Genomic DNA, 14,105 nt, shown 5'->3' with positions numbered 1-14,105 from the left:
GCGATGTTTCAACAGGCTTGGAAAGTGAATCAAAGTTTCTCTTTCAAAATCTTGAGCAAAAAGAGATCATTGGTTTTCGAATGAAATAACTTCTTCTAACATCGAAAAAATGGTGTTTCCTTTCCCCTGTAGTTTACGATTAAGCTGATTTAGATGAGATGTAATGTCTACCATGAAATAAAATTTTTAGATCCACTGATTGTTCGTTAGTTCTGGATAGCGAATCCCCTTCTCATGGAGAAATGCTTTAATTTCTGTTAATAAGGAAGCGAAACGTTTCAAAACGTTTCCTCTTGATAACCAACGTACCTTGTTATCCAGCAGAAGATCGGCGTACTCGCTCTCCATTTCAACTAAAAATCCTTTAAATTGGCGATGATTAAGAGGTTTAGTTATAATGGAGTTGATAATCTTAATCACCAATTCCATAACTTTGCAAATTTCTTCTGGAAATGTCTGAGCACAAAGCGCTTCTTGATGAATGATGCAATGGTAAGTAAGTACCTCGTGATTAATTTTTTCTTTCAAAATAGCAACAAACCCGTTTCTTACGCCGGTCATACTTTTCGCCCCGTCTGTTGAAATGAAGACAATTTTATTGAGTGGAATATGATGTTTTTCAATGTACTCAATTACAGCATTGCCATGTCCTCTCCACGTGTTTGACCTTTGAGTGGCAATAATCCTAAAATTTCTTCTTTAGGACCTGTAGATGAAATAAATCGTACAAAAAGTGAAACTTGCGCTGTATCATTTATGTCACAAGACTCGTCAACTGCTATTGATAAAGCTGAAACCAATTTAAGATCTTCGACTTGCTGGTTGGTTATATTCGAAGACATTTTGACTGTTCTGTCTTTCACTGTTTTAGCAGACAATGGTAACTCTTTAATTTTTTTTAGAATATCGGCTTTGTTCTTAAAATCCCGAAATAGCTCTTCGGATGCATTTATAAAACAACTTTTTATGTATTCGCCGTCTGTATATGGTTTTCCTCTCTTAGCAATCTTTTGACTAACCACAAAACTTGCAATATTAACATTGTTGGAAGATTGAATCCAGTAATTAAATACAGAACTTGATTTTTCTTGACTCTTCTGAAGTTCCTCAACTGCTTTCTTCCTTGCATCACCGACAGGATATTTACTACTAAATGACACGTGTTTAGTTTTAAAGTGTCTCTCCAAATTTGATTTCTTGTTATGCACCAATTTTTCCTGACAAATAAGACAGGTCGGAAGGCCATTTAAGTTTTGAACAAACGCGAAAGTCTCGGTCCGTTCAACTTTAAATTCATGGTTTTCGTCTTCCGTTTTTCTTTGCTTTTTCTTTGTAGCCATGTCAAACAGGGCACCTAAAAAAATGTTTCATTTTATAATAATAAAGCCACCAACACAAAATAATTACAATTCTTAAATTGATGACAAAAATACCTGTAGGATTTGCAGCTGGTTGGAAAAATACAGGTAACTTTATGCTCCGAGTAGTTACTTTTGTCACCCGCGCGTGATTTGCGGATGCGACTCGCACTAACCACTGCACAAGGAGATTGCTGACTGACTGGCTCACGCAACTCGTGTATGAATCGCGTGCGCCTCTCCCACGCTGCGTATCCCATGGCCCACCTGCGCCGCGTCTCCCGTCTCCCGTCTCACCCGCAAGACACCCCCACTTCTTCTAACGCCACTTCTTCAGAATAGACTCGCCCAGGCCGAAAACCGACTTCTGCACATGGGCCACGAAGTTTCAATCACACTGTGCGTGCGCGCCCGCAGGTGGTATTTTGTGGAAGAGCCACACTCAAGGGGCCAAAGAGCCGCATGTGGCTCGCGAGCTGCAGTTTGCCGACCACAGAGTTAGGCTAGGCATCTGCCATCAGCCAGCCTGGGCTTGTGAGTCTTGGCACATGGATTGGGTCTTAGCGTGTTTTGCAAAGCCACCTTTTAGTCATTGGATGGCTGCATGTATTGCAGGAAGCCAGAAAACGGGTTAACCAAGTTACGGGTTGAGTGGGCATTGTTAAGGAAAGAGCTAAAGAGGGTTTATAATTGCAATACATTATTTGTTAATTTTATAGTTTCAACCCCATTTTACGTGTCTTCTAATTTTTAATTGGGAGCCGTCCACAATCGGTTGAAAGACAGGCACTTATATCAATGGTTTACCTAAAGAAAAGGATCGGTTAAATTTGGCTAGTTAAAAGCTTAACCCAGTGGCAACTTTAAGCCATGTGGATTTCAATGCCCAGAATTCCCCAGGCAGCACACAATCAATTCACAACCTAATGCTTCATTTGCACATCAGACCAAGGTAGTCTGGGTTAAATCCGGTTAGATTCATTCATTCCTTTGTTCATTCGTTTGTTGGTTCATTCCTTCATTCCTTCATTTATGTAATTTGTCTCTTATGTAGCCCTATATTTCCCCTCCATTTACAGTCCCATCTATTGTGTTAACCTAGAAAAGGGGTTACAGGTAGTCCTTGACTTACAACAATTCATTTAGTGACCATTCAAAGTTTAACCGGCACTGAAAAAAAGTGACTTGTGATTGTCTTTCACACTTACGACCGTTGCAGCATCCCCATGCTCACGGGATCAAAATCTGGACACTTGGCCACTGACTCCGATTTATGACGGTCGCAGTGTCCCAGGGTCATGTGATCCCTTTTGTGACCCTCTGCCAAACAAAGTCAATGGGGAAGACGGATTCACTTAACAACTGGGTTGCTAACTTAACTGCTGCGGCAATTCACTTAACCACGTTGGCAAGAAAAAAAATCGCAACATGAGGCAAAACTCGCTTCATAACTGTCTTGCTTAGGACTCAATGGTGGCCGTAAGTCGAGGACTGCCTGTAATTGGACCACTAAAGAGGTCATTGTACCTGTTTCGTTCCTGATCAGTGAGATAAGAGAAAGGGGGGGGGCAGAGAAAGAGGGAGCGAGGGGGGAGGAGGAGGACTGGTGTCTCTGAGCTTTGTTGTTTTCTTGTGAAGGTTTCATGACCCAACTAGGTAACGAGAAAACCACCGAGCCCAGAGAGCACCAGGGACCCCTCAGGTCAGCCCTGAGCTACAGAGCTTCTCTTCTGTTGGAACGACTAAACCGGCCGTCAGACGAAGGATCTTCAGAAGTTCCGAATGCCAAAATCTGACCTTCTCTTGTTTTCCTCCCTCCAAAGCCAAAGAAATGGATGAGAAACCTAGAAACAAGAAGGGGAAGGTCGTCAGTTGGCTGAGGGAAGACTTCTCCTTTTCGGGCCCAACAATATTTTATAATAACGTCTCCAAAATGGCTACGGTACGTTTTCGTTCAGCATTTTGCCTGGCTTCTTATTGACCTTCCTTTCTCTCCTCCTCTTGACCTGGAGATACTCAAAATAGTCAATATCACAGTGGGGACGGCAGGCTCCAAAGGCCGGAGGGTGGATATCCATCCCCCACAATGTCTAGGAGCAGGCGATCTCAGCTGCCATGTTGGCTTCTTTCACCCACATCCTAATATCACGTGGTGGATGTCATGGAATACGGCCTGCCTCTCTACATGGGGTGCTGTCCCCAGATACGGGTCAAAGTCTCTGGCTTGTCAAAACCCTGATGCATCTCTTCATGGTCTCCTTTTCTTCTTTCCGATAGGCCTTTGGCGAGCATCTGAGCCCGTCACAAATAAACGACCTGATCTTAAAAGCCCTGGCAGCTCTGACACACCTGGACAAAAACATTTCACACACTGCGGGACTCCTGCTCAATTCGTTCTTGGAGGAATGTGGGATGGATATGGAGGAGGTAAGAAAATGGCAGGGTTTGGAGCAAAAGGGATAGAGGAGATTTTGTAGAAAAGAAAGATGAGAATGGGTGAGACCTTGTTGACTTGGTGACAACACTTCGGCTGGATTTAAGAAGGCTAGGGTTGGATGGAGACCACCAGGTAATCTTAGGGCTGTTGAGAAAGTCGGTCATCCCTTGGATTTCTCTTTTGCCATAGCTGCCCATGATCCTCAAGGAGATCTACCGACGTCTCCCGAAGATCTTGGACCCTGCCACCAAACAACAAATGCTAAAGGCAGTGTGTCACCTGGCGTCCAAACGGGTGAACAAAGTCGTGGATATTCTCCTCGAGTGCTCGGTGGCGTGCGATGGGTAAGAAGAACCTCAAGGAGATGTGCCTCCTGTTTTCTTGTACTCTACAGAGATTCTCAACCATTTGCGATAGGGGTGAATATCTGTAGCTTGGGGTGGGCAGGTCATGTGCTGATTGGGGGGGAGGTTGCATTGGGTTGGTTGAGGGCCAGTGCAGTCGCTGGTTGGCTGTGCAGTCGATCTGAATTCTGAGAGCTTCCTAGGCTGGTTGTCTCCACCATCCAGGTCATGATTGTCCCAAAGGTGCTTTTCCAAAAGGCAGCTGGACCTCCTTGGTTTTTTAACTTTCTTGGTCGCCACACTGTAGAAACAATGCAGAGACTCTGAAAGAGTGCAGAGAAGAGCAACGAAGATGATTAGTGAACCGGAGCCTAAAACATATGAAGAAGAGTTGCAGGAATTGGGTCTCTCTAGTTCAATGAAAGGAAGGATTGAGGGGGGACAGGATAGCAGTGTTCTGATATCTGAGGGGCTGCCACAAAGAGGAGGGGGTCAACCTATTTTCCAAACCACCTGAGGGCAGGCAAGAAGCAAAGGATGGAGACGAATCAAAGAGAGAAGCAACCTACAATGTGCAGAACTTTCCTAGCAGCGCAAACAATTAACCAGTGGAACAACTTGCCTCCAGAAGTTGTGGGTGCACCATCACTGGAGGTTTTCAAGAAGAGATTGGACAGCCATTTGTCTGAAATGGGATAAGATTTCCTGCCTGAGAAGCGGTTTGGAGTACAAGACCTCCAAGGCAGGGCTGAAATCCTCTGGTTTGGTCTGGTTCGCCCGAACCGATAGGAATAATAATTGCTACTGTTTGCCCGAACTGGTAGTAAAAAAAACGCTTTAAAAAGTACGACAATCAGCTGTGCTGGGCAATGTCGGAACCTTTTTGTAATTTCTAATTTCAGCATTTTTTTTACTACCAGTCAGCTGTGAGAAAATCAGCTGTGCCTGATTGTCTGTGAGGTTCCTGTTTGTTGCAGGGGCCATTTTGTGTAAAGTCCAGCTGCTTCTGCATTGTATGTGAGTCAGTTGTGTAGCTTTTGTGTTACTTTTGTGTAAAGTGTGATAGTTTGCTTTTGAGCTCTCTGTGATTCAGTGAGGTTCTGCATTGTGTGTGAATCAGTTGTGCAGCCACGCCCACCCGGACACATAACCACCAAGCCACGGCCGCCTGGTCATATGACCACCAAGAAACGGCCACCCGGTCACATGCCCACCAACCAACGCCCACAGAACCGGTTGGGAACATTTTTGAATTTCACCACTGCTCCAAGGTCCCTTCCAACTCAGTCATTCTGTGAAAAGCACCTTTGGGTTAATTCTGTAGACACACTGCTCCTAGAAACATCCCCTCCCTTGACCAGTTCTGGGTTCTCTGGCACTTCCGGTGGCGCAGAGGCCCTCCTTTGAATGGCTACTAGACAAACGGTTGCAAGTCGAGAACTACCTGTAGCTATATTTTTTTCCATGCCTTAAAGCAGTTGATTTGGCCATTGGTGCTCTAACCCTTTCTTCCGTTGTGGGGGTTAATCTATCTGGAATGGCCGTCTCTTTGAAAATGGGGAAATAATCTGATTTTTTTCCCCAATCCATTTTTCCACCTGCACAGAAGTGCTAGGGAGCTGTGGAGGGCGCTGGCTGCAGACCCCTATGCTAACCTGAAGATCATGAAGCCCCTCCTCAAAAGGATTGATGACCAAGGCCCCAGCACCGAAGCTATTGGGAGGAGATGCATCATGCCCATTGCGGTAAGCCCTCAACCGGTGGCTCTCCTTTCCTTAGATCTGCAGGTGGGCCAGGCCTGAGGAAAGGGGGAAGGGGCTGAGCAGAAGAGTCACCCTCGGGGGTCTCCTCATCAGGAGCAGGCACGCCCTGGCTGGAGGGAGGCAGAGGGCAAACTGGTGGGGGCTGAAATCGGAGCAAAATTTGACGTAAGCCCCCCTTCCCCCCCAAAATGCCCCATTGAAAGTAGAGGCATCTGTGGGCTTCCTCACCAGAACAGCTTTGATATTCATCCATCCATCCATTCATCCACCCATTCATCCAGCCAGCCAGCCAGCCAGCTCTATCATCTATCCACCCATCCATCCATCGGTTCATCTTTTCATTAATCCATTCATTCATGTATCCGTTCATTGATTTATTCGTTTATTCATACATTCCTTCATTTATTCATTCCTTTACTCATCCAATCATTCATAATTCAATTGATTCCTTTATTCATTTCTTACGTTATTTCTTACAGAAATAACTAAAAAAGAGTTTAAGAAAATACATGATAGGAACCAACAAAGGCAAACACCCAACGGAGTACTTTGTGTCATATCTTATTTTAAATATTCTTAATCTGTATTTTTATTATGTGTTATATTGTTTTATTACATTGTTGTAAACTTCCCAGTGTCAGATTGCTCAGATGGCCAGTGGAGAAATTTAATTAATTTGTAGTCCAGGTTTGAACTGTGGGGTCCTTGGTGCTTACTGAGCTTGGTGGTTTTCTTGCAGATGTTTCACGACCCAACCAGTCTAACCCTACCTCTAAGCCTAACTCTTCCAGCACTGATGATGTTACCTAGCTGGGTCATGAAACATCTGCAACCAAAAAACACACGCTCAGACAGCACCCAGGGCCCCTCCAAGGACCCCTAAGAGGTGGAGAGTCAAGAGCCCACTTAGGAATGAAGACAAACAGAGAAACGTGAGGTTACCGATCTCTTTGTCCCCAGTTCTGTCTCACTTGCGCTACTCGTTGTCTCCCTTTTGTCCTGTATCTACACCCCACTGGCCTCTCAAAGTCTGGAGGGGGTGTAGAATGGGAGTTTCAGAAGTCCCACTTCTAGCAACCTTTGGCTCCGTGTCTCAGACATGGACATTCCTGGCTCAGGTTTCATGGACATGAGGATTTTTTTCTTTCTCTGGGCACAATGAGAATGTATCTGCCGAACAAAACTCTGCATTGGCGACAAGAAGGGCATCCAGCCAGGAAAGCCTCAGCTCCATTCAGTTGCCCAGACTCCACCCCGCAAGGGATTAGGGGGTCGTTAAAAGAAGAAATAGATGATGATGAATCTAAATAACCTGATGAGCCCGAGCTGACTCTCCTCTCCTCCTGTTTCTAGGCCACCAATGCGCTCTCCTTCCTCCTCTCGCTTCCTGAGGCAGCAACCATTGTCCAGCATAAGTTCTCCAGCCTGCTCCTGGCGCTCGTGACGCACATCTATTTTCTGCTGGGAGCAGGCAAGAGCGGGTCAGAACTGACCTACCATCTGGGGTAAGGAATCTCCTGGGCCCAATCTGGATCCTTTCTCCATTTCTGCAAAGCTCAGGAAACAGTCGTTAAGTGAAGTTTGTCCCATTTTGCAACCTTTCTTGCCAGAGTGGTTAAGTGAATCATTGCACTGGTTAAGTCCCATGGTCGTTAAGTGAATCTGGCTTCCCCGTTGACTTTGCTTGTCAGAAGGTCCCAAAAGGGGATCGCGTGACTCTGAGACACTGTGACCGTCATAAATATGGCTCAGTTGCCGAGAGTCTGAATTCTGACCACATGACCATAGGGCTACTGTAACGGTCGGAAGTGCAGGGGGATCAGCTGAATGATTGGCACCAACTCTTCTGCCTTTGTTTCATTTAGCAACGCAGTCAAAGCCGTCAAACACCTCATCTTGCGCACCGGCTATCAGGAGGAGTTCAAGGACTTAGATATGGTTCAATGTTGGGCGATGCTGATGAGTCCTGAAAGTGTGTTTGAAGGCATTTTCCACCTGGTCCGGTAAGAAATTAAAAGTCAAAAGAGCTTGGCTACGAGGGGCAGTGGGTGAGAGAGGGAGGGGAGGCAGAGGGAGAGGAGGAAGAAGAGGAGGCAGAGAGATAGGGGGAAGGGGAGAGAGAGGGAAGGGGAGAGGGAGAGAAAGAGGGAGAGAAAGAGGGAGAGAGACACACAGAAGGCAAAAGTGTGAGAGAGGAAAGATTAGAGGGGAGGAGAGGGAGGGGAGAGGGAGAGGGAGAAAGAGAGAGGGAGAGGGAGAAAGAGAGAGGGAGGGTGAGAGAGAGAGAGGGAGGGTGAGAGAGAGAGGAAGGGGAGAGGGAGAGAGGGAGGGTGAGAAATTCTCTAAATGGAGTAATTCATTGAGTAATTCATTTATCGATCATTCAGCTCATGATTTCTCTAGCTTGGTGATTTTCTTCTCCCTAACCAGCAGATCTTGTCTGATCTCTCCATCTTTATTCTCTTAGGATCTTGTTCAACTACTCGAAACATGAGCTGAAGGTCATGTTCCGACAGGCCGAGACCTACGTGCGCCACCCCGATTTAAGACACAAAACCATTGGGATGGTTTTCTTTTCGGAGGTGAGGAGACCTTGAGATGCACCCCAACCTTCTGGAGCTCAAGGAAAGTTGCCCAGGGTTCAACAGAACTTTATGGTTAGAAACTAGAAGTTGTGGGTTCTCCATCACTGGAGGTCTTGAAGAAGAAACTAGACAGCCATTTGTCTGACATGGTAGAGGGTCTCCTGCTTCACCAGGGGGTTGGGCTAGAAGACCTCCAAGGTCTCCTGGTATTCTGTTAATCAGTGGAATGGCTTCCCTCCAGAAGTTGTGGGAGGGAGGGAGGGAGGGAGGGAGGGAGGGAGGGAGGAAGGAAGGAAGGAAGGAAGGAAGGAAGGAAGGAAGGAAGGAAGGAGATTGAGGGAGGGAGGATGGGAGAAAGGGAGGAAGGAAGACTCAGTGACCCCAAATTCCTTTTACTTTTTGCATTATTTTTTGTATTCTTGCAACTATCATTTACACTACCTATCAGACAGTCACAAAAGGGATGACGTAACCTCGAAACACTGCGACCGTCACATATATATATATATATTGATATGCCGCCATTCTCCCGAGGGACTCAGGGCGGCTTACAAAAACAATATCCAATACAAATCACAATAAATTAAAATCAACAACCCAATTAAAACAATTTAAAATTATAACAATGTACACCCATAACGGATCAGTTAAGTTGACGAAAGAGCCACATCTTCAACTCAAATATGGACCGGCAAGTACCCAAATTTTGATCACATGACCATGAGGATGCTACCATGGTCATAATTCTGAAAAATGGACGTATCTCTTTTGTCAGTGCCGTTGTGACTTTCAGCGGTCACTAACCGAGGACTGTGTTTATTTTCTTTTTCTCTCCCCGTAATGGCTGAAAGTGGCATCTTTAGTCGAGGCTCTCAGGGAAGTTCTCTTCCTTGGCTTGGCTAATGCTCCGTATCTCCACTCTTCTTCTTCAGCTGCTGTTTTACCCGGAAATTTGCCAATTCTTTGTCATCCAAGACATCCTCCAGGTGCTGAAGGAATGGATGACACAGCCATATCCGCTGATACAGACTTTCAGCGTTAGAGGACTGGGGAACCTCATCCAACACCCGTTTGAGGTAAGAGATGGGGGGCAGGAAGGGAGTGGCTTCCAAGGTAGTAGCAGGTGTGACCTCGCTCTCTGGGAAGTCTACAAGGCTGGGAAGGATAGAAGAAGGAGAAGAAGAAGGCAACCAGCAGAAAGAGGACAGCTAGAGTGGTGTCTCTTCTCCAAAGATGGCTGCAACCCTGGAAGATCTGAAGGTGCAAGTAGAGGCCAGATCCTCTTGGAGGACATTTGTCTGAAATGGTATAGGGGTTCTGGCTTGAGCAGGGGTTGGACTAGAAGACCTCCAAGATCCCTTCCATCTTTGTGATTCTGTTAAGGACCAGGGGAGACCTGAGAGCAGTCTTCCAATATTTGAAGGGCTGCCCCAAAGAAGAGGGGGTCAACCTATTATCCAAACCCCTGAAAGGAGAACGAGAAGCAGCAGATGGGAACTAATGAAGGAGAGAAACAACCTGGAACTAAGGAGAAATTTCCTGACCCTGAGAACAATTCATCCTTGGAACGACTTCCCTCCAGAAGTTATGGGTGCTCCATCACTGGAGCTTTTCAAGAAGAGTTTAGATAACCATTTGTCCAGCAGAGTCTAGGGTCTCCTGCTTGAGCAGGGGGTTGGACTAGAAGACCTCCAAGTTCCTTTTCAACCCTCTTCTTCTATGCTCTGTGGCCTTCTCTTGCGTTTGTCATGATCGCTGTGAGACTCAGAGAACTCCAGTGACCATGTTTAATTGCTCGTTTCTTTCCCTGCTTCCTCCAGAAGAACATCTTGGAACCCCTCTTGATGCCAGTGCTAAACTGCGCCTGTCACGAACAGAAGAACGTGGCAAAAGAAGCTATAAGGACCCTGCGTTTCCTCCTCAGACACCTCAAGATAGAAACCCATGCATGGAAGGCAGTCAACCTCATTCCGCTCCTTCTAAAATATTTTCATGATGTAAGTCAACCAAATCATGACAAAATGGTTTCCCCCTCTCCCTCCCTCCCTCCCTCTCTCTCTCTCTCTCTCTCTCCCCCTCTTCCCTCCCTCCCTCCCTCCCTCTCTCTCTCTTTCTCTCTCCCTCTTCCCTCCCTCCCTCCCTCCCTCTCTTTCTCCCCCTCCTCCCTCCCTCTCCATGGACATTGAACTGGGAATAGGTGTGCTCTGAACTTGTGTGTTCTCCTTCAAGAAACTTCTGCATGGCTATTCTGCTATTGGAGGAACTAACCTGTCTCTCTTCCTTCGTAGGACGACATCGAACTGAGGAATACCTCCATCACCATTTTTGGCATGCTCCTGAAAGGACTGAAGGAGATACGGAACAGTAATATGGCCGAAAACATCCTGAACAGCCTTATTCCCCTATTCATACAACTGTCAAATGATCGGACGAAAGAGGTGAGTTGAAGGGCTGGCTAACCTGAGCTCCTGCTCTGATCATGCTACCTTCACAGAGACCACTCTGTACCCCCATCTTCACTCAGAGCAACGTGGTTGTACCACGTGGACACTCTGGAGAATGCAAAGAGATTCTGGACAATCCTGAAGTTGTGGGGTCCTTGGTGCTCCCTGAACTTGGTTGTTTCCTTGAAGACTTGTTTCATGACCCAACTAGGTGACAGGATCTCCCTCTTTCCTCCCTCGGCCAGGTCTCCAGGAAGACCCTCGACTCCTGCGTGTCCTTTATGAACTGGGGGGGCTTTCCCAGCAACTTGTTTGACTATGAAATGTACACCAGTCTCCATAGCATGTACTCCAACATCTGCTACGTGGTTGTAAGTAGGAGCCAAGCTGGCCTGTTTTCTTCCAGATTAGAGTATACTAACCGTTTATTTCTTTATTTTGCCCTGCCTTTCTTATTTTTATAAATAGTTCAAGACGGTGTGCATCCCTAATACTTCTTCTTTTCTTCACAACAACCCTGTGAGGTGGGTTGCCCTGAGAGAGAGGGACTGCACCAAAGTCACCCAGCTGGCCATCGTGACTAAGGAGGGACTAGAACTCCCAAAGTCACCCAGCTGGCTTTCATGCCTAAGGCAGGACCAAAACTCACCATTCCCTGCTCGTTGGCCCAAAGTCACCCAGTCCGCTTGCTTGCCCAAGGGGGGACTAGAACTCACCGTCTCCTGGTAATTAGCCAAAATCACCCATCCAGCTTTCATGCCAAAGGCGGGACTAGAACTCTCAAGTCACCCAGCTCACTATCATGATGAAGGCGGGACTAGAACTCACCGGTTCCTGGTTTCTTGCCTGAGGCGTTAAGCACTAGACTCAACTGACTAGAGGGATTCTTCTTGGGTTTTTGCTCTCTCGGGAACAGCAGAGGTTCCATGCAACCATGAGGACTAGAAACCTTGCTGGTTTGTGGGTTTGAGGCTTGGAAATGGCAGTTTGTGGGAAAAGGAAATTAGGACGTAGAGGGGGGCAAAATATAAATGCATTTATAAGTTTAGAAGCCATTTCCTTATCATTTTTCTTTCCCTTTTCTTTTTCTATTTTCTTTTTTCACTATCTGCTATTTTTCTTTATTTTCCTTTATGCTTTTAATTTGGATAAAACTGTCTCTAATAACATAAATATCAATTAGTATAGTTAAGTATAGCATAGTATAATAATGTCACAGTTTAGTACAGTACAGTAAGTTGTTGAGGACATGAGGACTAGAAACCTAACCAAGAAAGCAGCCCCTTGGTAAAAAAAATAAAAAAATAAAAAAAGGAAGCTCTATACTTCAGCCCTGTGAGGTGGGTTGCCCTGAGAGAGAGGGACTGCACCAAAGTCACCCAGCTGGCCATCATGACTAAGGAGGGACTAGAACTCCCAAAGTCACCCAGCTGGCTTTGACCAAGAAAGCAGCCCCTTGGTTAAAAAAAAAAAATTTAAAAAGGAAGCTCTATAGTTCATTGGCTTGTTTGTTGCCTTGTTTTCCCCAGATGAATAAATGCAAGCAAAACCTTCCTGCGATGTTGGATCAGATGCTGGGATTCCTGAGGAGCCGGAACTCTTCCCATCGCGAGGCAGCTGCCCTCTTAATTGGTAATCACCAATGCCAACTCTGGAAGGAGGGCAGGAAAACCCAAGACAGGCGGGCGGCCTTATCACCAAAAGAATCTATGCCGAATTAAGCCATGTCGCTTAATCAGACTGGAAGCTGCTCTTATACCGGGTGGCTTCTCCGGAACTGCTACGATCGCGCAACAGTTTCTCAGGCAGTTCCTGCCCTCTTTCTTAAGGGTATCGCTGCCGTTGTTAAGTTAGTCACATGGTTGTTAAGTGAATCTGGCTTCCTCCCGGATTTGGCTCATCCGAAGTGATCTTTGACCCCCAAGACACTGTAAGCGTCATAAATACGAGTCGGTTTGCCAAGCATCCGGATTTTGATCTTGATGTGGCAACGCTTCTAAGTGTGAAAAGCAGTCGTAAGTCACTTTTTTCAGTGCCATTGTAACTTTGAATGGTCACTAAATGAACTGTTAGAAGTTGAGGACTACCTGGCCTGTATCCCTCTCTCTTGTATAGGCAAACCCACAGCCGTGTTTTTTTCTCTGGAAATATTTCCAGCTGGCCTCCCATTCTAGTATTAACTGGATTCAAGGCTGCTTAGATTTTTTTCCAGGATGATGGTTGTTTGCACAGTCCTAGAACATAAAGTAATAGAGTTGGAAGGGACCTTAGAGGTCTTCTAGTCCAACCCCCTGCTAAAGCAGGAGACCCGATTCCATTTCAGACCAGTGGCTGTCCAATCTCTTCGTTAATCTCTTCTTGAAAGCCTCCAGTGAGGCCTGGAGAAAAAAACATAGGAAGATCGGCTACCCCTAGTCCTTCTTATTATTAGACAGACCCAATCCCTGGAACCATCCCGTAAAGTCCCAAAGCGACTCTTCCAAGTGGAAACCAGTGAATTGCACGTTTTTTTCCTGAATCAGTCGATTTAGCCGTCTCTGTTAACCCCACCAACGTTTTCTTTTTACGTGCCCAGGCTGCTGCGCGCAATACATGCAACCGGAAGTGGTGACTTCAAAACAAATGAAAGAAGTTTTCCTGGGTGAGTTTCAAAGTTCCCTCGCTTGAAACAAGGAGTTTTTCTCCAGAAGCTCTTTTGCTGATCAGGGCTGGTTCTCAGGGTTGATCCCGGAAATCCTTTGTTTTTTGGATTCGTTTCAGGTCTCCAGGATCTGCAAGGCGATTCCGAAGCCTCAGTGGCTCAGGCTGCAGCTGACTCAATGCAAGAAATCTTTCGGCAGTGTGGCCATCTGATCAAGCCGGGTCTTGTTAGTAGTCAACTCCCCTCCAAAGTCATCAGGAGGATCTCCGATACCAAGCAATAATAGTTTCATAGTTTCATAGTTTTCATTATTGTCATGGCACCTCATAGAATGAAATTAAGTGCCATCCTCACTGTATATTATACTTTTTAAAAACCCTATAAAAATAAAACAAAAACACACTTCCTTCACATTGTATGCAATTGAATTAAAAAACCCTGGTATTGTATTAATATTGCACTGTACGTAGAATTGTATAGTTACTGCTCTGGGATAGAAGCAGTTTTTCAGCCTATTTGTCCTTGTTTTTATT

At 45.8% G+C, this 14,105-nt stretch overlaps 1 protein-coding gene across 1 annotated transcript in view; it reads left to right on the top strand.

The window, feature by feature from the left end:
* The window catches only part of LOC139322424 (maestro heat-like repeat family member 5), a 29,977-nt gene extending 16,122 nt beyond the window's left edge, over positions 1-13,855 (top strand). Inside the window, exons 14-27 of the mRNA XM_070951524.1 lie at positions 3,182-3,300; positions 3,636-3,785; positions 3,985-4,139; positions 5,746-5,884; positions 7,256-7,407; positions 7,768-7,905; positions 8,370-8,484; positions 9,420-9,563; positions 10,308-10,484; positions 10,776-10,925; positions 11,177-11,302; positions 12,461-12,563; positions 13,507-13,572; positions 13,692-13,855. Of these exons, the coding sequence (XP_070807625.1) occupies positions 3,182-3,300; positions 3,636-3,785; positions 3,985-4,139; positions 5,746-5,884; positions 7,256-7,407; positions 7,768-7,905; positions 8,370-8,484; positions 9,420-9,563; positions 10,308-10,484; positions 10,776-10,925; positions 11,177-11,302; positions 12,461-12,563; positions 13,507-13,572; positions 13,692-13,855 (1,898 nt within the window). The remainder of the gene's footprint in view (positions 1-3,181; positions 3,301-3,635; positions 3,786-3,984; positions 4,140-5,745; positions 5,885-7,255; positions 7,408-7,767; positions 7,906-8,369; positions 8,485-9,419; positions 9,564-10,307; positions 10,485-10,775; positions 10,926-11,176; positions 11,303-12,460; positions 12,564-13,506; positions 13,573-13,691) is intronic.
* The last annotated feature ends 250 nt before the right edge of the window (positions 13,856-14,105 follow it).

Source organism: Pituophis catenifer, unplaced genomic scaffold (assembly GCF_029215685.1).
Source record: "Pituophis catenifer annectens isolate HBS135680 unplaced genomic scaffold, rPitCat1.0.hap2 SCAF_10, whole genome shotgun sequence".
In the NCBI taxonomy this organism is placed as follows: Eukaryota; Metazoa; Chordata; class Lepidosauria; order Squamata; family Colubridae; genus Pituophis; species Pituophis catenifer.
Note: the sequence above shows the minus strand (reverse complement) of the source record. Positions and strands in the feature narration are given on the sequence as shown.